Source organism: Setaria italica, chromosome VI, assembly GCF_000263155.2.
Source record: "Setaria italica strain Yugu1 chromosome VI, Setaria_italica_v2.0, whole genome shotgun sequence".
Classification (NCBI taxonomy): domain Eukaryota; kingdom Viridiplantae; phylum Streptophyta; class Magnoliopsida; order Poales; family Poaceae; genus Setaria; species Setaria italica.
The window spans coordinates 29,961,010-29,983,108 of NC_028455.1; the positions used below are offsets into that span (position 1 = coordinate 29,961,010).

The window sequence follows — 22,099 nt, forward strand, 5'->3', positions numbered from 1 at the left end:
CCTGAGTAGTAATCGAGGAAGCAAAGTAGGGCCCATCCAGCTACCGAGTCGATAACTTGATCAATCCTAGGGAGTCCAAAGGGATCCTTTGGACAGTGCTTGTTGAGGTCCGTGTAGTCGACACACATCCTCCACTCATTGTTATTTTTCTTTCGTACCAGTATGGGATTGGCCAGCCACTCGGGATGATAGACTTCTTTTATGAAGCCCGCCGCGAGTAGTTTGGCTAGCTCTTTCTTGATGGCTTCCCTTCTATCTTGGGCGAATCACCATAGTCGTTGCTTTTTTGGTGTAGCCTTTGGATCCACATTCAGTGAGTGCTCGATCAACTCCCTGGACACCCCCGGCATATCTGATGGCTTCTATGCGAAGATGTCACGGTTGGTCCGGAGGAAGCTGACGAGTGTGGTTTCCTATTTAGGATCCAACCCTAAGCCAATCAGGGCTGTCTTGGAGCTATCACCAGTTTCAAGGTCAGTGGCTTTGACGTCTGCTTCACTTGCCAGCTTGACCTTGGTTGCCCCCGACTTCTTTTCTAGGATCTCAACTTTCAATGGGGACAATTTCTTGGAAGCAGCGAAGACTTGCATCATTGAATTTGGTACTTGAGTAGTCACTGCCAGCTCCACGGCTTCTGTGTCACAATCATATGATCTCTTCAAGTCTCCGTGCAGGGAGAGTACTCCCTTGGGTCCCGGCATCTTGAGTACTAGGTACACGTAGTGCGGGATGGCCATGAATTTGGCCAATGCTGGTCTCCCGAGGATAGCATGATACGATATTTTGAAGTCTGCCACCTCGAACCGGATGTACTCTGTCCGGTAGTGTTCTTTGGTCCCGAACGTAACTGGCAAAACCACCTAACCAAGGAGTACAACCGCGTTGCCTGGGACAATCCCGTAGAACGGAGAGTTCATTGGGGTGAGCATGTCAGTAATGTCAAGGCCTATCTTCCTCAGAGTTTTGGTGAAGAGTACGTTGAGACCGCTACCGCCATCAATGAGTACTTTGGTGAGTCTGGAGCTAGCGACTACTGGGTCTAGGATGAGAGGATTTTATCCTGAGTCTGAGAAACTAGTCCATTGATCCTTCCTAGAGAAGGTAATTGGCACCTTAGACCATTTGAGAAACGTAGGTGCTGCTGGTTCAATGGACATGATCTGTCGGAGGGTGAGCTTCTGGGACCGCTTAGTAGCAGTACCCGATGTGCCACCAAAGATGACATTGATGGTATTGGAAGGGTTCTAGAATTTGTCGTTGTCACCATATCTTCATCTTCATCTTCCTTGGCTTTGCCCTTATCTTTAGTTCCAGAAGGTTCCGGCAAGTCTTTAATGACTCTGCGTAGACTGTAACAGTCCATCGGGGAGTGCTTATGGTACGGGTGCCATGGACACTACTTCTCCAGGAGCTCGCTGAACAGAGTCCTATCTTGATTCCTGCCACCTTTTTTGGGTGACTGTGACATTGCCGCAACAGTATTATTTGGCTTCCTTTTGCGATTCTGACCTCCCGAGTAGTTATTTCGGTTGTCATTGTTGGGGCGATCATTGCGGTTCTTGTCGTTGTGCTGGTCATTATTCTGGTTATTGTTGTTCTAGCCCTTGTTGCGATTAGACTCGAACCTCTCGATCTCTTTGTCTTCTTCGTCTGCCCATGCATGTATCATGATCTTGAGAGATTTGATAATTTTGGGGCATCTCATGCTAAAATCTTGGAACATTCGGCGATCACAGAGACCGTTCTGGAAGCAATCTATGGCATCGCGCTCCGTGATGTCCATGATTGTAGCCTTCTTGTTGAAAAAATGACGTAGGTAACTGCGTAGGGTTTCACCTTATTGTTGTTTGACTTGTAACAAATCGATCCTTGTGCCAAGATATTTCATTGCCCCTACGAAGTTGTTGGTGAACACCACCTTGAGATCCTTCCACGTGTCGATGGAGTTTTTGTCTAATGACTCAAGCTATGTAAGTGGCGCTGCCTCCATGCAAATGGGGAAGTAGATGACCTTGGTGTCGTTATTCTCTCCTGCTGCTTGTACTGACAGTGAGTAACACTGTAGCCATTGGACTGGGTCCTGCTTGCCATCATACTTGGTGATACCCGGAGGTTTGAATTTTTCGGGTAGAATTGTCCTCCTTACTCGTCTTGAAAAGGCGGGGAACCCGTCGGAATCCTCTCCTGGGTACTCGACTTCTTGCTCACGCTCGAAGCGGTGTCCGTCAATGATTATACGGGCGTCGCGGCCGGCATTGATCTTGTGACAGAGGTCTTGTACTGGGCGTTCAGGCTCTGGGTTGGGCCCACGGTGACCACAGCTTGGCTTGGTCTGGCGCCTCCAATCTGACTTGGTCTGGATGGAGTGTGCCTATGCCTACTGCCATGCTAGGATGGAGTGTGTGGAACTGAATGTATCGGGTTTTACTGATCGAGTTGTTCGTACGCATGCTCCACCAGTTCAGCCAATTGCCTAGTGTATTTGTCTTGTGGCATTGCTCGGGTAATAAGATCAATGGATGCGATGGTGGCAAGAGGAGTACGATATTGACGCAATTGAACTGCTTTAAACACATGATCCAAGTTCATGATTGGCAAGTTTATTGCAAGGCGGCGGCGACACTCTGCTCTTGCAGTGTTTCGTGCTCTTCGTCGAGTTCTTTGAGCTTTAGTTTTTTCTTCGACAACGTTGGCGGTGAGCTCGTCTTGCGAGACATCATCCGGGTGACGTTCATACTGTGGATTTCTCTCTGGTTGCTCTTCCTCTTCGCAATGAGAGCAAAGAGTTCTCATTCCGGAGAATAGTTTCCCGAACTTGACGTGATGATCTCCATGGAGCCACCTTCTTCATAAATGGGCGACAGAGGAATTCCCTCCTGGTATGGGAGGGTGTCAAGGTAGGCAATAAGGCGTGAGTCGTCGTTCTTGGCAAGAGCAGGTGGCTTCATGCTAGGCCAGTAGACGAATCTTCCTTGTGAAGTTGATGTGATTACCATGCCCTGCTGCAAACCTGATAAAGGGATCTCCTCGCTTGGGTCCAAGTAGTAGTCTGGGTCCTCGATCATATCCATGTTGGATTGTGATCTGGACAGGGTAGCTTGGTAAATAGCACCAATGTTTCGGAGTCCGAACGGGAATCAACTTGGGTCGTAGTCCGATTCGCACGATGGCTTAAGGGCCGACTCGTGAAAACCAGTTCGACTAGTGGGAGAAGTCGAGTTGTACTCGGACTTGTCCCCCAAGCCTCTGACTATGTCAGAAATGAAAATCCACCGAATTTCTCGACGAGATCCTCTAGAGCTTGACACTAGAGCTTCATGGCGTGCTGCTTCTTCTCCGAGGCTGGCGCAATGTGGTGGTGAAAGTTTCTAGTGCCGTCTGCGACGCAAACCCAGGAGCCGAAGATGAACGTCGCGCCCACTTCGAACACGACGATTGGCTTGATGATGACTTGGGCCATCAAGTTCACCAGTGGATTCTCAGCGAGATCCCCTACCTGGCGCGCCAGTTGTCGGTGTTTAGACCCAGCAACCTAGCGAGGGGGTGTTGTGTTAGTGTTTAGTGTTTAAACAGGTTCGGGTCGCTAGATTGCATAATACCCTACGTCCTATGTGTTGGTTTGATTGAATTGTTTTGGAGGGGGTCCCTGCATCGCCTTATATTGTCGGGGGCAGGGTTACAGGTCGGTTTGGTTTGTTTACAAGAATACTAGTCGAATTTTTGATTAGATGAGTCCTACTCTAATTGCTACGAGCAGTTTTCTAATCCTCGACTACTTTCTATCCTGCCACGTAGACTACGCCGTCCTGCACCGTAGCCTTCATGTTTGACATGTCTCGGTATTCAGCCCTATATCTAGGACTGTCCAAACTTTCTAGTGGGCCCATAGATGTATGTACGATACCCCCACAAACCAATCTATTACCTCAAAATACCCCTCAGTAGGTTGTCAGGGATAAAACATTGATAAAACCTTAGTTACGAACCAAATGATCTATTTTTGGCATAAAGTATGGCTAGCCACGGTGTGGCAGCTATGTGGCAGCTACCTAAGGACGTGGCAAATTGTGGCCGGCAAATGCACAGCACATCAACTGCACACAGGACAATGTACGGTACCTAGCTACAACGGGGAAGATGAGTAGTTATGCCACCGACACTATTGTACATGTGAACCCTCATCAGTATGAATACCTACCAGTTGATCAATGGAGACCACAATCATACGGAGCATCAGTCCACTCAGATGTAAATGTTTGTCAACCTACTACACCGTCGGAAAATGTACAGTGTTTGGCCGGCCGGCGCTCCAGTGCCGTATGGAGCCGGACCCGGACAGAGAGCAGGACGTACGCGACGGCGGTCCTCACGGCTCCTCGGATTGGAAACATCGATCCATCCATCCCAACTAGCAATGATGAATCCAGTCATCTCCGGTGTGCAAGTATCAACAGTTACACTATATGTACCGGTGGGAGTGGGACATGGCAGTCTACAACAGCGGCGGATTTAGGAAAAAAACATTAGGAGCTGATGGATTTGTTCCCTTCATGTTCTACCTTTTCATTAGTTTGATATACAATTCAGTTATGAATACCCTTCTGTGTAAATCTTGCATTGTTCGGTGGTTGAAGTTGACCAAATATATCTAGTTTTGATCTTGGTAGATTAACTGATCCATTTCAGATAGTATTGGCAAATAAGAGGTGGAAGGCAAGCCATGAATTCTGGAGAACTATTTGAAAATGTTCAGGTTAGAATGATTACTTTTATGTGCACCTCCTGTTACTAATATGTTTGCAGCATGTGTGTAATCCATTTCATTTGTAGCAGACACTGCTAGTTTAGTATGTATGCTTGTTGTATAGTACTTTCATACAGCCCAGTGAAAATGTAGTCAAATACTTTATTCACCTAGCTTTCCTCATCATGCCTCACATGTTCTTGCTCATTTCTTTTGGTGTTGTTTGGTCCTTGCAAGTTATTCCAGAAGGATAAAATGAGGAACATTGTTGCTTGCTTGTTGATATTTCTTCCAGTCATGAGCCTTGACTGGAAGAAATGAGGGAATTGTGTTGTATCCTAAATTAAAGGGGTGTTTGGTATGATCTGCTTCATCAGGAAACTGTCTTAGGCTCTTTAGTAGTAGCAAATTTCATGGCATTTTTCTAGCTGTGACGCTTGTCTTGTGAAAAGCCCAGTAAACAAATATTGCAAGGAGACTGTAACCGTTCTGTAGGGTGCTTGAGCATAGGTCATGTTACTGTCTTGAATTCTAATTGCTGGCTCTTCCATCTTCTTGCTGTTAAATCGAACAGTGTGGTTCACTATTGTTTTAATTACCTTTGCTTTCTTTTTTAACTATGCTCTCAGGCAAAATGCTATAGAACTTGAGAAATTCTGAGTTATTAGTGCATTTCTCTATAGCGTAAGCTAATATGTGTTTATTACTAATTTCTTTATTTCCATGCTGCAGATTTTTTGTAGCCAGTCAGGAGAAATTCCACGGTAGCGCGGACAACCAGTACTGGAAATCGATTTCAAAGCTCAATCCGCATGAAGTAGGCACCATTAAGAAGGGGAAAGAAAGACAATGACATAAATGAGAGAAGGAATATAAGATTCATGTTTTTTTAGTCCGACAACAAATTAAGTTCAGTCCATGATGTATTTTGCTTAATGATTTGATATTAGGTAGTGTGTCAAGAACTGTTCTGCGCATATGAATCATATATGTGGTACTGAACATATACTGTACTCATTTACAGAAAGCCATATCTTGTTGCATATGTACAATAACTACACATGACTACCGAGGAGTGACCCTTCCAGAAATTATGTCGCTGCTCCCATCAAGACTCCCAGGGACTAGACAAAGAGGCTCCCAGTTGCTGATGCCGACACTGATTTCTATCGTTGGTCCATTCTGTCTCGGTGGTCATGTTCAATCATGCATCATCCGTCGAGGTACTGTGAACAATAAAAAGTTCAGTTCAGAACTGGTTTCAGGCGATGTGGAAGATTCAGATAACATCCACCGAATCTATATCTGTAAAACTGAGTTTAAATAAACCCAATCGCTATCCGCCGCAAACACAGTGGTTAGCCTGCGCCACCTACATTGCAGATCCACGGGCAGAGGCGCAGCAGGAACGTCGCACGCGGGTGGAGCGGGAGCGAGGCCCCGGGGATGAGGAACAAGGGGACGGCCACCGCCTTTTGCCCGAAGCCGCCGCCGATGACCACGAATCCGAAGCCGCCGGCAGCACGCGATTTGGGAGAGGTGAATGCGGGAGGATGAGAGGCTCCATCCCCACCGGTGGCCGCTGCTCGCGCAGGCCCGGGCGCTGCCGCCATCCTTGCCACTCCTGGGGGGGCCGCTCGCTATCCTCCAGCCGGCCCGCCGCCACCAGGTCTTCAGATTGGAAGTATAGGTCAGACATTGAGACAAAAACAGAGACGAAGAAAGTTAATTTTAAGGAAAAAAAACTCCAGAGCGTCTTTGCATTTGTTGAAAAGAGGACAATGATTCACGGGAAAACTAATTTACATTGTGAGAGCAGGAATGATTGGCATGACCCCACGGGCTTAATTTGCGCAGATGAAGCAGGGCTAAAGGTTGCGAAAAAGACACAGCCTTGTCCCACCCCCATTATCTCAGCTCGATCATTCACCATTATCAGTTGGTTTATTGTCAGGGCGAGAGCTTGCAGCATCATGCATTCATGCATGCATGGCCTTCTGATTGGCTGGTTGATGTACAGTTTCAGCCACTCTGATGCTCACTAAACTAAGACTAGCAGGCAGGCGGCAGCTTCTAGTTATGTTTACACAGTGTGCTGATCAACACAGTGTGGTCCAGGGTTTGTCTGATTTCTGTCTGATACATGATTATAGGGGCCCAGGCCATGTGACTATATGAATTAGTTGCATATATAGTAACTAAATGGATCGCTGCAATCTCACAAGACAAATTAATTCGGTTTTGTCATATTCTAGGCCACAACCTGTGTATCTCGACGGGTTAAAAATTTGCAAAATGTATGAATAGTTCAAGTTATTTTATGTGATGATAAAGAAATAAGTAACTAACATAGACCAACATACATAAAAGCATATACATTGCATGTAGTAACTAACTTTTGTATAAAAATCTCGGGATAAAGAGTTAATTATATGATTTAGGGGTAGGATTCAATGAAATTGAGGCACAGTATAGAAAGCATATACATTGCTTTTAGGCCAGTGAATTTTGCACTAAAATTTTTTTAAAATTCAAATAAAATTTGAAATATTAGCATTATCCCCCTCCCCCCAACAAACAAAATTTTTAGTTTTTGGCTCCGGCACTGTTGAGACATGTGTATGTATTTCTCCTATTAATGTGCGAGCTTTCTCATTATTTTTTTATTATGTTAGTAATGTAGGACTTTTTTTAGTTTATGGCTCCTGTTGACGCATTTGTATGTTTATTATTATTATTATTTATTATGTAATGCATGCAGGACATTCAGGACAAACAAGAAGATCCTATGCAGACTCATAACTAATACATTTATAAATGCAAAGATAAACAAACCAACATGCATAGTGTGAGGCTTAGAGAGCACACTTTTTTAAGCGGAAATGATGCAAAATAAAGTTAGCAATCAGGTGACCTTGGATTTGTTGGATCTTTGAATCTATAACTGGCACTTGAAAATCAAATCTAGAAAAAAGTTATCGGGATGCTTTTAGGAATTTCTAGATTTTTTTTCTCTTAACCTTAACATTAGAATCGCGCATGAGCAATTAGTTGATATGTTATGATATAATTCTGAAGGAGAAAACAGTAGGCCATACATATTGCAATGATAGATTATAGTCCTCGGTCGATGATGAATGTTTATTTGTGTTTGTGAAAATTTCTATTGGTGGGTACTGGGTAATGTTTGCATCCGGAGAAGCTGATGGAGAAGTTACGTCAAACATGACCGTACCGTACACTACCAGCTGGCACCTGCTAGGCTGCTAGTCACAAACAGTACAAGGCACCACAAAAGCTCGAGGACACTTCCTTCTCCAGGCATTGTAACCAAACACACGCCTTAAAAGAGAACGATCGATGTACTAAGGAATAGATCACGATCGATCGAATCCTCTCATGTCCTCTCGCACGGACCGATCGATCACGCATCAGGGCGACGTGCTGAAAGGGCTTGACGCCTTGACGTCTAACGGAAGCCGCGAGCCAAACATGCTCGCGCCCACGTCAAATCGCTGTGTGACAGCCTGGTTTATTTATGGGATGCTACGACTGCTCGTTGGGCCGGTCGTCGATGCCGCTTGTCCCGTCATGGACTCTGACGTGAGTGACACCTGATCCACACACGAGCTGGAGCGTTCCCATCGCGGCTTCTCGGGAGCTCCGGTGGCCTACCTGGCACCACACACCATGGACGTACGCCGGGCCCGTAGCCGTACGTCTGTCTCTCTCTGCGTACTCCGTCAGTGAGAGATCGATCGAGCGTGCATGCGCACATGAATCATGGTGCCTGAATTCGCGGCAAATCAGTGCGGATTCTTCGGCATCCGGCCAAATTCCAAGCAGCCAGGGGGCCAGGGCTTTGCTTTAAGCAACTGCCAACTGTGATCAGCAATCCATTTGCCTTTAATCTGCATGCAACGGCGCAGAGTTTGTCTTTTATTTGATCTGCTATTTTATTTCCCAGGTTACATACATGCATGCTTAGCAGTGGGATGCGTCGTCTGACACTGACAGTACCTAGTGGGAACAAAATGTCTGTGAACCCAAACAAAAGTTAGGCCACTTTTGTTTGTTTAGGAGCTATAATATTTAGATACTGATTAGGAGTATTAAACATAGATTAATTAAAAAATCAATTGTACAGATCGAGGCTAATTTGCGAGATGAATCTATTAAGCCTAATTAGTTCATGATTTGATAATGTGGTGCTACACTAACATATGCTAATGATGGATTACTTAGGCTTAATAGATTCATCTCGGGAATTAGCCTCCATCTATATAATTAGTTTTATAATTAGCTCATATTTAGTCCTCCTAATTAGCCTCTGAATATTCGATGTGACATGAATTTTAGTCCGGACTAAATATCCAAACACCCCTTAGCGTGCTGTTGATGTTGTATCAGCATGGCACATGTACCTAGAAGACTGTTGCAAAGGACGAGCGCACATGATTAGTGCCGGAGTGTTGTTGCTAAAGGTTCACATACTTTGGCAAACTGAAACCCTGTAGGGTCACTCTACTCTACAACTAATCATTGATGGCCCTAGGCGGCGGTACAGTCTGGAAAAATCAAAGCCCTAAAACATGAGAGGCAAGAGCTTCAACGGTTGACATTTGACAATGCACACGACAACGAAGACCTCGCGCGGGTGGGGAATGGAGAAAAAGGAGAAAGAAACAAGTGGTGCGAGTACGACGGCCAGCATCCACCCAGAAAATTCCTCGCGCACGCACTCGCACGCGCGGCGCGGCAGCATGCAGGAGCATGCATGCTGCTAGGCAGGGCAGCTGGGTAGCTGTGTCTGTGTAACGACTTCTCACTGCTCCAGAAAATGGGCAGGCAGCCAAAAGGAAAAGAAAGGTTCTCTTCGATCGTCGAGCGGTGAAAAGGCTACCAAGCTGCCGAGCTAGCTGCGTATGGCCTCGGGAGACGCTAAAGCGGAAGAGGAGAAAGGGGACGAACGGCGTGCATGCAGGAGAGAGCTAGTGTTATACACGGAGCAATGCACACATACTTGTTCAGTTGTTCCAAGGGAAAACAAGGCCTGTTTGGTTTCAATTATTTATTATAAGCAACTTAAAATTGTTTATTGTAGTTGCTTATTTTTAGCTCTAGGTGTTTGGTTTGGGTTGCTTATCTGATTGCTATTGACATATTTACCCCTGCCATCCCATTTCCCTCTACACCTAACAATTACCCAGCTCCTGTGGGGACCGAGCGGGGCGCGAGCGGGCTGGGAGCGGCGGGCGGCCGGCGGCGGCGGCGGGCGCGCGGCGCGGAGGCGGGTGGGCGGCGGGCGGACGGGCGGCGGGCGCAGCGGCGGCGGCGGCGGGCGGAAGCGGCGGTGAGCTGAGTGGTGACAGGAGAGAGGAGAGAGAATGAGGGTAGGAGGTGTAAAGTGCCCCATAAGCAACCATAAGCAACCCAAAAGTTGCTTATTTGCTTATACATAAGTAACTTATAAGCAAGTCTATAAGCAAGAGTGATTGGTTCATAAGCAACTTATTTGCTTATTTTTAAGTTGCTTATGCATAAGCAACTCAAACCAAACAGGCCCATACTATACGAGCTGTGTCATTAACTTAATTTTTCTTAGTGGGTTTTAAAAGACGTTATAATGACATATTAATATACAATTTGGTTTCTTCTTGAAGTTTCCATCAAGTTTTTGGAGGATTTTTTTTAATATGATGGCCACACCATGGAGATTATAAGAAAATAACTCATCAATGAGAGAGTTATAATCAAGATTGTATTAGTGGTCAATTAGAATAGTTGCAATTAGCAACCGTCAGTAGCACTTATTAACAATAATGAGACGTGAAGGGGCATGTGCCCCTCCGTTCACACACGCACTCTATTTTCATCATTCTTTCTCTTCGTGTCCTAGGTCTTTTGAAATACCTTCACAAGATATGGCATCTCCACCAGTTAAGAGTCCAGTACATTTGTATAGATCACATCACCTAGCTAGGGCGAGAAGCTAAGGTACGTCGTGGAGACATGGTATATAAGCTCCTAATCACGGCTACCGATAGTTGAAGCTTAGTCAAACTCCCACCATGCATAAGGAGCGCAGTGGACGGCATGGTCGTGATCGAGCAAGAGCGAGATGCGCTATGGGCGTTAGATGATGCTGGTGGCGCACGTCACCCATAGACGATGTCACGCTGCTCCATCTCGTCGCAACTAGCAGTGCAGTGGGCGTCACTGATCACCACCACGCGTTGGAGATCGCGCCATCTCCTTCTCCATCTCCCTTCAACCCTTCAAACCGGAGAATGGGTCTCCCGTATATATCCTCCTTCCACCAAAAGGTGCCGGTAGATGTGTTGGCCAAAGAGGACGGCGAGGAGCGGTGGTCACGTATCCAGTGAAATGGACTCAGACGCGTATGGGATCCATTCCAGTCGTCAAAAACCACCGGAGAAATCATTTTGAAATGGTCAAGCAGGGTAATTTGATCAATATTGTTTTAGAAGTTAAGATGCGCACGTATGATTCATGATTTCTGAGTTGATAGGAGGTTTTCAAACTTTGATACGCCAGTTTATCCTAATTACAAAGTCCTCAGATAGTAGTGATAAACTGCCAGGCCTTTTTTAACATGCCATGCTCACTTTATTTTCCTACGGGTCCGCCCCTGGCAGTGGGCTGGTACCTTCACAACAGACAAAGAGTCGTCGTTCCTCTTTCTGATGTGGTAACTGCCATACGATGCTGCCGATGGCACTTTCTGGGCCGCACGATAATTTCACGAAGTGTATGATCGAGTGTGGGATTTTTGGAGAAAAGTTGAATGATGTGTACAACATTGTAGTAGCAAATTGATTTGACTCCACCGTTGGAGCGACGTGGCCAAAGTGTGTGACATAGATCTGTCGATGTTAAGTTTCATGCGATGGAACGTGTCTTCCTTGTTGCACTATTTCACCGTACTTTTGTCATCCACGCACACAGTACATGAGCTGATGAGTGATGAGCACAGCGCGGGCGACGCCATCAAATCATCAATGTCCCCCTCCCAAGTCACGTCGTCCTGAGAAAGTGAGACCCCGGCCAGGCCCCTCGGACCGCGACGTCCCCCACCTCGTCCCGTCGCCCCCGCGGCCCGCCCACCGCGACGGCGCCGATCGCGCCCGCCTGCACTAGCTTTGACGATCGACGGCGGGAATGGATAGCGCGTGCTCGGCTCGGCCCGCGCGACCCGTCCCTTTCACGAACCACTACCTGCGCGTGCGCGCGGCACGGCACGACGGCGGCACCGTCGGCACGGCTCCCCACCCGGCCGCGCCGCCCGCGCCCTGGGAAGTGGTAACCAACGCGTAGACTACGTAGTAGTCTCACCTGGTAGTGGTCGATCGATCGGTCCCCGATCCGCTCCGCCCGCCCGGCGTGATGGGTGGATCCGCCGCGTCGGGAGGGATATGTCCCAGGAGTAGTAGTACCGCAGGGGTGTTTGGTAGGCTGCATCGTCCCTCAGCCAGACCCAACTGGAGGGGCGTGATTGGTAGCTTGGATGGGGTTCTTGGCCAGACCCAACGTATGCAAAAGAGACCTGCTAGCGTGTACCGCATGGAACGCCAAAATCGATCGTTCTACGCGATGCATACTGGAACAGGCGCTTGTGAGGTGTTGCCGTGACCCCTGGTCTTCCTCACGCACATGCTCGGCGCACCGCGTGGAGAAGGAAGCAGAGGAAGAAGGCGCAGGGTCTCCCGCCACCGCGACGCTGTCTCCGCCACCGCGTCCATCGCCCACCTCCTCTGCGTCCTGTGTGACTCCGTTCCCCACCCGTGTGTCCCGCGCGATGCCATGCCCGCCGCGCATCCATTGGCCGCCTCCCCGCGTCCGCCGCAAAATTGAAGTCCCTCCCATCAAGATTGAGGTCCCTGTCGTCCAAATCGAGTCCCTGCTTCAGTTTACGCTGCAATTTTGATCCCATTATTGGTGTTCTGCTGCTCTATTTTAGGGTTTCCTATGAGCTATTGGTTCGTAACTTCATATATTTTCCTTTCCTCAAGGTTGTGATGGATTGCCACAACGAGGCCTCTATTTTGGGGTTTCCCCACGCTATTGGTTTAGATTGAAATTAATGTTGAGATAAGGTTGAATCGCAATCGAGGTCTCATTAATTTTGTTCTGAAGCGAGTGGTCGCAGGCGGGCCGCGGCGTGCAGCTGTGCCTGCGGGCGATCGTGAAGCCGCGGCGAGCAGTGGTGTGCTAGCCGGCAGGCAAGCCGTGGCAAGCAGCAGCGCGTGAGCGAGCGCACGGGCAGGCCGCAGCAAGCGGTGGCGTGGGAAAGCGCACCAGCAGGCGGCTGGTGGTAGTCCGGGAAGGCATGCGGCTAGCGAGCCCGTGGGACGGCGGAGATCGTGGTGGCGCGGGGCGGTCCGGGGACCCGCGACGGCAGCGTGCGGCTACAGCAGCACGCGGAGGATGCAGCCCACGGTGGTCCACATAGTTGCGTGGTCGGTGGCGGCGGCGACTACACCTGCGTGCGAAGGATGCGGCCCGCGGTGGCGAGAGACATGGTGGCTAGTGGCGTACGGTGGCACTGTGCGAGTGAACAGAGGAGCGGTAAGTCTACCTTAGCTAATGTGCAAGGTACCCACACCAATCCATCCAGTCTAACAAACACAATCTCGGTCCAACCAGTACCATGTGGTGCAGATTTGCCAATCAACATCTCTGCACCCCATGAACCTAGCCCGTCTAGCTTCAGCCTGACTCACAAGCCCGGCTAAGGCAGCCCAGGCTACCAAACGCACCTACGGCACATGAGGCTGGCGCGCGGAGCCACCAGCGTCATCACATGGCCCCACGGCAACGACTTGTGGGCTGTGCGCGCCGTGCACTCAGCATGCACTCTGACTCCGCGTCCGATCTCTTGACTTCTTGGGTGATGGGTGATGAGTCGACCGGCTGGCCGTATGGTATCACTATTTGGTGTGATCGAGCAGGTAACCGATGAGATGACAGAGATCGCGTTCTTTCCGATCCTGGGAATAGGATTGGTCGCGTCAATCAAGCAATCATGTAGTCGTGTCAGGGGCTCTCAGGGCTGGGGTGTTTTGTTCTCTCTATAGTACGACCCTTTTCCGTCTGATGCGTCGACTCCGATGACACGTCTTTACTAAGGCTCCGTTTGGAGACAGTAGTCCTATCACATCGAATATTTAGATACTAATTAGAAATATTAAATATAGGTTAATTAGCAAATCAATTGCATAAATGAAGGTAATTGCATAAATGAAGGCTAATTTGCAAGATGAATCTATTAAGCCTAATTAATTCCTGATTCGACCGTGTGATGCTACAGTAAATGGATTAATTAGGCTTATTAGATTCATCTTGCGAATTAGCCGCAGCTTATGCATTTACTTTTATAATTAGTTCATATTTAATCCTTCTAATTGGTATCCAAATATTTGATGTGACCCGAATTAAAAGTTAGTACATTGATCCAAACACCCCCTAACATGGTTTGTTGTTGTTGCTGCTGCAGCTGGGAGCAAGTACCATGCGCAAGATTCATGCCGTTCAGAGGCAAGTACTAGAATTACGCAGAGATATTCTTTATTTACGTCGAAGAAGATAAATTCAATAATTATTTCTAATCTTTTGGAGACAAACAAAGGATGAGAAAGACTAGCTAGAATAAGTCTACACGACGACGACAGCATATAGGAGCATTTGAATTTCGAATTCATTCAAGAACAGGGTGCCATGCATGCGAAATGCACAGATTAACACATCCCACTTACTCACACACCGGAACTGGCGCAGGAGGCAGGACGGAGGACCACGACACACACACTCACACACAATGACACAAGCGCAGGAGTACGTTGACAACCCTACATACTCCCAACACCAGCTGGTCCCAAATTACTCGAGTCCCCACAGCTGTGCTGTGCACTGCAAAGCACCCAGCCCCCTCCTCTCCCCTCCCTCCTGCTCCAATCCATCGCATCCCATTCGCCCCATATCCTGCAATATTCTAGCTAGCCCCTCTCGCCGCAATCACAAACCCATGAGCAACCAAACGCCTCTACCAGCCGCAGCGGCTAGCTTTCCTCGGCTTCTCGCCTTCCTGCTCTTCCTCTCCCCAATCAAACCCTAACCCTACGACACCTCGATCTCGCTCCCCCGTCGCTCTCCCTCAAGCAAGATCGATCGGCGCAGCCGGCCGCTCGATTTAACAGGATGAGCGGCGGCGAGCGAGATGCGCATGGGATTAACGCCAGCGGCGGCAGCAAGGTGGCCGCGAGCATCGACTCCTTCTCGCAGCTGCCGTTCATCCGCTCGGCGCGCGAGAAGCAGCAGCTGCAGCAGCCGGCGACGACGCCGGGAGGTGGGACGGCGGGTATCCGGCTGTTCGGGTTCGACGTCCCGCCGGACTCCGCCGCCGCCGCCATGGCATCCTCGACTGGCTCGAAAGGAGAGGCCTTTGTCAAGGAAAGCCCCGCCGCCGCCGCCGCCGAGACCTCGCGGGCGCGAGCGGCGAGGGCGGGGAGAGAGGAGAGGAGAGGGGCAGCCGGAAGTCGAGTGCCACTACTGCTACTGCTGCGGAACTTCCCGACGTCGCAGGCGCTGGGCGGGCACCAGAACGCGCACAAGCGGGAGCGGCAGCACGCCAAGCGCGCGCAGTTCCAGACCGCCATGGCCATGCACCACGGCCAGTACTACTACCCGCACCATCACCCGGCCGCCGTCGCGGACCCCGCCCACCTCTACCCCGCCGCCCTCGCCGCGTACCACCACCACCGCTTCGCGGCCGCGCCGCCGCCGCACTACCCGTCGTGGGCGGCCGCCGGCGGCAGGTACTACAGCGGGCCTGGGTCCATCTCGCAGCCGATCAACGGCAGCCCGGTGGCGACGCCGCCGCCGCCCGCGCTCTGGCGGGTCCCCACGGGCGGCGTCGGCGTGGGGATGCCGTTGGCCACGCGACGGCAAGAAGAGGCCACGCCACCACCCCTGGCTGTGCTCGGAGGTGAGGAGCAGGTGGTCGTGGGAGGATCTGGCTCGGCGCCGTTCTCGCCGTCGACCTCCTCGTCGTCATCGTCGGCTTCGCCTCATAAGCGCCCCGCCCCGCCGGAGCGTAAAGAGAATGTGAGTTTGGATCTGAGCTTGTAGTCTCGAGAAATGACCGGTCGATCGATCGGAGACAGACTTATAATTGTTGCGTTTTTACAAAACAAAAACGAGTGCCCTCTTTTTCTGGCCTCCTCTCTCATGCTTGCAATTATCAGTGTAGCTTCAATACCGTTTACGGTGCTCAATCAAGTGATGATGAGCAAAAATGACACATCTCTCCGCAGTTTATATGTGCACCTTTTAAACTGTTCCACTCCTCTTGAGGGTTTTGTTTTTCTGAAATTCCGTATTGAAACTAAGGAGTACTAGAACTGGTGAAAGGAGTAATTTATAAGTTTTGCTCCTGCACTTATAGATGGATTGAACACAAGTTTTGCTGGAATTAATTCTCAGTTCTGCATGCATGCATTCTGCCTTTCTTCTTGAAAGGTTTGAATTAGTATTTGGAAGTACCTCTATCCATTTACATATATTCGGCTATTCGAGTATGCATGTCTTAATTCCGAAAATCTAAACTCAATCCCTACCATTTTAAATTTGAAAACCGTGCCTTTTCTTCAGTGTGGATTTCGTTTTTAATCTTATAACCCAAATCCATGGTTCTTTTGCTAAGCCGCGACTCCACAGGAGTACTTGAGAGCATGTGGCTAGCATTCTGAAAACAAGTTTCAAAACACGGAGAATGGTAAATTAAATCTTTAATCATCACTTCCAATAGCTCTGAATAAAGGTAGTCGTATTATCTTGAACTGTTCATTTAACCATCGATTAACGACCGAACTGCTACCCTGAAAATTTACTTCATTCCAAATTGAAGGGGGAACATAAAGGAACGTTAGTTATGGCTTTGAAACATGGGACCACTGATGAAAATGTATACACTGCGAGAAATATTTATACATGCTTCATTTGAATGTTATTAGTCACATCCATGCTGCATACCCAGGAGCCAATGGCATGTTTTGTATGCTTAATGGTCACCAGCTAATTTGCTAGTTTACGTTGAATGCAATCTAATTTTTTATTTTTTATCTCCCTTATTGTACAATTTTTCTGATGTAGAAACTGTGGATAGGAAATTATTAATTGGTTTACCCATTGTCCTGTACTTAAAAATATAATATGAGGTGCTTTTATATGTATGGAAATTATTCTTATGCATGCCAACAAAAACTGCAATCTGCCTTTAAGGAAAAGGCTGGAAAGCTGTTGTTCAATAATTGCATATTCCTTAAAAAGAGCGCAGCAGCAGTAGAATAATCATACCATCCATCATTATATGGGAAAGTCGGACAATTAAGCGAACTTTGAACCTTTTGAATGGTACGTAAATGTTATATGGGAGTATGTACACCTGATCAGTTAAACAAATCTATCTAGTACTACTTCCTATCAGGTGCTAGTTTTCTAACAACAGGTGCAGCGTAAGTAGCTAATACAAAAGCTATTGTATTTCATGTTGATATTTAACTTATTTATGTGGTGCTCTCAATTAAGTCCAAACTTGGTGGAAATATTATTCAGACATTTTCATCAATATTTTCAAATATGTATATCCTTTATATTTTGAGTTTTGAGACAACTAATATAATTGCAAATGCGCTGTGCAATTAAACTTGAGTAAATTAAATAACTTGTAGACTAAAGCAGTGAACCAAGCATGAACAATATTCATGTTGAGAATATACTTCTGTCAATTCCATCTTGCTGGTAATGTTAATTATCTGCCAACAGTGCCCCTCCCAAACATGTAGCAGAAAATATGGGACGTGTGGAATCTGTGTTTTATATATAGTATTGATGTTTCTGTTTCCCTCTTTTGAGACCAATTAAGGAGATTTATTGTATTATTTGGAAGCAGGATTGCAAACATGTAGGAGTACTGGACTAATGTTTGTGTGCCCCTTCCAATCCCTAGGCCCCCTTTTTCTTACAAAGATGATGCGCACACAGGTACACCTCGCACATATTATCCACAAGTGCACCTCCTGCGCGCTATTCACAATATGCATGCAAAGTTGGTTCTATTATGTATATTATACATATATACTCCCTTGGTTTCAAATTATAAATCATTTTAGTTTTATCCTTAATCAAACTCTTTTAGCTTTGACCAAGAGTTTATAGAAAAATATATAAATATCTATAACATCAATCTAGTTTCACTAGATAAATCATGAAATATATTTTCATAATGCATTATTTGATATTGTAGATGTTAATATATTTTCTATAAATTTGATCAAATTAAACTAAAATGCCTACAATTAGGAATACAAGGACAAGGCGTACAATCTAACATCCTCGTACTACGCAAATGCCCCAAAAGCCTGATAGATGGACCACACACTGGCAAGAGAGGGCCACATCCAGCCTCCTATGTGTACACATACGTATAACCAACCAATGAATCTGATATATGAACTTGCGTTCAAACAAAAAATCTGATATATGAGCGGAACCCATCCATCACAGGTGTATGACCGCTGCTTTATTTCGTATGTGCAAAGTCTACATCTACCTCATGTGTAACATGTGCGCGAGTGTGTGTTGCACTGTGGAGTTACAACTGCTGGGGAATGCACCTTTAGTGCTAGGTCCAAACCCCCCTTTAGTATCGGTTGTGCAACTGATATTGCTATTTTGGTACTAAAGGAGACCTTTAGTACGGGTCAAATAATCGGTACTAAAGGGGGGCCTTTGGTACCGGTTGCTTATAGCAACCGGTACTAATTTGGGGACCCCACCTGGCCGCCCCCACATCATCGCCGGCCGCCCTTCCTCCTCATCACCGTCGGCGCCCTTCCTCCTTGTCGGTCGAGCCTAGTCCTGACCCTCGTCCCTGCCGCCTTGTCTCCCCCGCGAGCCCCTGTGGCACCCTCGCACCTGGCCCCATCGGCTAGCCGGCCACCCTCACGATGCTCTCCGCTAGCCCCCTTGCGCCGTGGGCTACCCTCACCCAAAGAAAGAGAAAGAGAGAGAGGTGAGGCCATGCACCTCGTCTTACCGCACAACCACCCCTCAGATCCCGCCGCCCCCGCCGCACCTTCGCACACTCCCACCGCACCAGCCTGCAGATCCGCGCCACGCTGCAGATCTCGCTGCTCTACGTGCCATCGCCTGCTGCTGCTCCACGCGCCGTCACCCACTGTAGCTCCCCGCGCTGTTGCCTGCCACTCCGCCTCTGCGTTCCCCCACTGCCGTGCTGTCGCCTCACCTCGCCCCGCCGCTGCTCCTCACCGGCGTCGCAGTGAGGGGCGCGTAGAAGGGAGATGGGAGGGACAGCCATGAGGGGAGGGGAGGGGACAGGCACCTGGAATGGGATCGAGGAAGAGACGAAGGGACCGAGGGAGAAGGGAGAGAGGAGGGTCATTCGGGAGAGAGAGGGAGAGTCAACAGCGGACGTGTGCAATGGAATTCAATCCAGTTGTCGGATTTATAAGCCTGGCAGTCCACCGGGGGTTACCCAAGTGGTTGATTTGTAGGTGAGGGCGATTGCGAAACCAAGAACTCAAAGATGATCGCGAGAACACAAGGGACACGAGAGTTTTAATAGGTTCGGGCCTCCAGAGAGTAATACCCTACGTCTTGTATGCGTGGATTGTATTGCTGGTATGAGATGAGGTGCCCTCGGGAGACTCCTTTGGCCGCCTTATATAGGTTGATGACCTAGGGTTACAAGTCGGTCTGAATCTAATCTACTCGGTAGTTACATGAAAGGTAATCTGAGTTGGACTACAACACGTGTCCCGCAATAGTTGGGCTGATTTAAATCACCCAGCCTCCTTGGCGTGTACTTCAAGTAACTTCACATCCTTAGCTTGCACGCCCTAGTCGGGCGGGCCCACTTGTTAGGACTGACCAGTATCCTAGTGTGTGGGGACCCATAGGGTACCCATATCCCTCAAGCCCCCGAGCGATGTGTAGGCAAACAGGAACCTGAGGACATCGCAGCGAAGCTTGGAATGTAGTCGGCTAAAGCTGCGATGGCATTACAGTGATGGAGAGATTGTGCAGTGCTCAAAAAAAAAGAAAATTCAAGCGAGCGCAGAGCCATACACGCAGAGCGAAGTCGAGTGCTGAGCTGATGGATGTCGAGCATCTAGTAGGTCGAAGTGAAGGACATGGAGAGCATCGCAAGACGTACTCCATATGGAGGAGCCCCCGAGCATTGAAGCGATTAGTATAATCGGTCCAATGATCAAAAAGGAAGAAAAAATTGATCCCAAAAGCAGGTCCTTGTGCCCGAGCACAAGGATAGATGAAACCACGTAGGCACGCTGACCTGGAATAGGCACCCAGCCCCTGAGTACGAGGACTGGCGGAGCCACAGAGGCATGCCAACCTGAAATAGGTGCCCAACCCCCGAGTATGAGGACTGGTGGAGCCACGGAGGCATGCCGAGTCGCATCCCGCCCTGCGTCAGAGAAGTCAGCCGGGCAACGAGAGGCACGCTGAGTCGTCTGCGATGCCCAGCCCCCAAGCCTGGGAGCCGGACGAGTCGCGGAAGCACGTTGAGTCGCCTTCCACCCCGAGCCAGAGAGGTCGGCCGGGCGACGAGAGGCACGCCGAGTCATCTTCGACGCCAGTCCTCGAGCCTGGGAGCTGGACGAGTCGCGGAAGCACGTCGAGTCGCCTCCTGCCTCGAGCTAGAGAGGTCGACCAGGCGACAGGAGGCACGCCGAGTTGTCTGCGGTGCCCAACCCTCGAGCCTAGGAGCTGGACAAGTCACGGAAGCACGTCGAGTGGCCTCTCGTCCCGAGCCAGAGAGGTTGGCTGGGCGATGCGAGGCACGTCGAGTCGTCTGCGGCGACCAGCCCCCGAGCCTGGGAGCTGGCCAAGCCAAAGAACCATGCCAAGTCGCCTACCGCCCCGAGCCAAAGAGGTCAGCCGAGTGACGGGAGGCACACCGAGTCGTCTGTGGCGCCCAGCCCCCGAGCCTAGGAGTCGGCCGAGCCACAAAAGCACACCAAGTTGCCTCCCACCCCGAGCCAAAAAGGTCGGCCGGGCGATGGAAGGTATGCCGAGTAGTTTTTGAGTTGTAAAAGAACAATACAAACATTATTTAGCATAGCGTAGATCATTTAATAATTGAACAAATCGGAAGTTTAATTTGTTGTAGATGTAAAATCTTGCGCATCCGGCTCTTGTAGGCTAAGTGTTTTCCCCGAGTAGTTAGCCTGTTACGTTTAAGCACCTAGCCCTGCTGACCACTGCTCATAGAGAGGACGTCTTATCTCAGGCTATAGCGCTAGGGCTGACCCGATGCTCGCATATAGGAGACGCGCAGGATGAGTCAAGGTTTCACGAATTAAGGCATGTGCTACCCGAGTACTTTAGCAACCGTTAAGAGGATGGACAAGCCGCAAAGCAACCAGAACTATGCAGAAAAGCACCATCATGAGCTGGGCACCCATGGGGTGTAGCCCCCGACCGCCCGTGTAATGGACAGACCAAGTTGTATAAGCAGTCGGGGTGCGACCAAGATGGTTGGCGAAAGTCACGGAGACATAGAGAAGCCGAGGCGTGAAGGTGTATGAAGATATACGGAAGCCGTAAAATATTTAATTAAAAATAAGACTTACCTTGATTCGTGGTCGAGTTAGAGAGTCAGTGTCGTCCTCGTGTCCAGGCTTAGAAGCCCTCAGGCGTCGCCTTGATCGTCATGCCCAGTTGGGTGGTCGGCGATGAAGATAGCAATCAGGACCGATTCCTAACTGATTCTTGTTGGTGCGGGACTCATTCCCGAGTAGATGGTACGGGATCCGAGTGAGGCAGGGTGACGTAGACGTACGACCTTGTAGAGGTAGCACGCACGCGCATACAAGCGTGCCTGCTTGCACACATGCACATCACACGTTGATGTGTCCCGGTGAAACTCCGAGACGTGTGCGCGTAATGCCCCTGACCGCTAGCGTAATGCTGCCGCATGATCCAAGAGATGATGGCGCTGCGAAGGGGTAAACCCAGACTTTGCTTTTGATTCTCTGTCCGCGTGCGGTGCAACACCGCGGCGAGGTGGACATGCAACCATACATGCAATTGGAATTCTAGTTAGCCAATGGAAATAATCAGAGTAAAAGTGGTATTGGCTGATTTGTCCTTGAAAGAAAAGGCAAAATTACAAACAGGAAAGAAACTCCCTATTGTAGGCGCACTTGGTGGTCCCGATCTATTCCGACTTGATCGATCCAATCGATTGTGTTGGGGTCTCATCATCCAACGGTTGGCAACGAATGCTACTTT

General features: G+C 48.9%; 1 protein-coding gene and 1 long non-coding RNA gene across 2 annotated transcripts; both read left to right on the top strand.

Annotated features, from left to right (window-relative positions):
* The first annotated feature begins 4,585 nt into the window (after window positions 1–4,585).
* LOC111257554 lies at window positions 4,586–5,812 on the top strand. Its single transcript, XR_002678025.1, has 2 exons — window positions 4,586–4,753; window positions 5,477–5,812. It is a non-coding gene; the product is annotated as an uncharacterized LOC111257554 (long non-coding RNA).
* Window positions 5,813–14,659: 8,847 nt separating this feature from the next.
* LOC101770353 (zinc finger protein 8-like) lies at window positions 14,660–16,106 on the top strand. The gene has a single exon (XM_022827422.1). It carries the CDS (start codon window positions 14,963–14,965, stop codon window positions 15,890–15,892), a length of 930 nt encoding a protein of 309 aa, XP_022683157.1. The 5' UTR covers window positions 14,660–14,962; the 3' UTR covers window positions 15,893–16,106.
* Window positions 16,107–22,099: the final 5,993 nt, after the last annotated feature.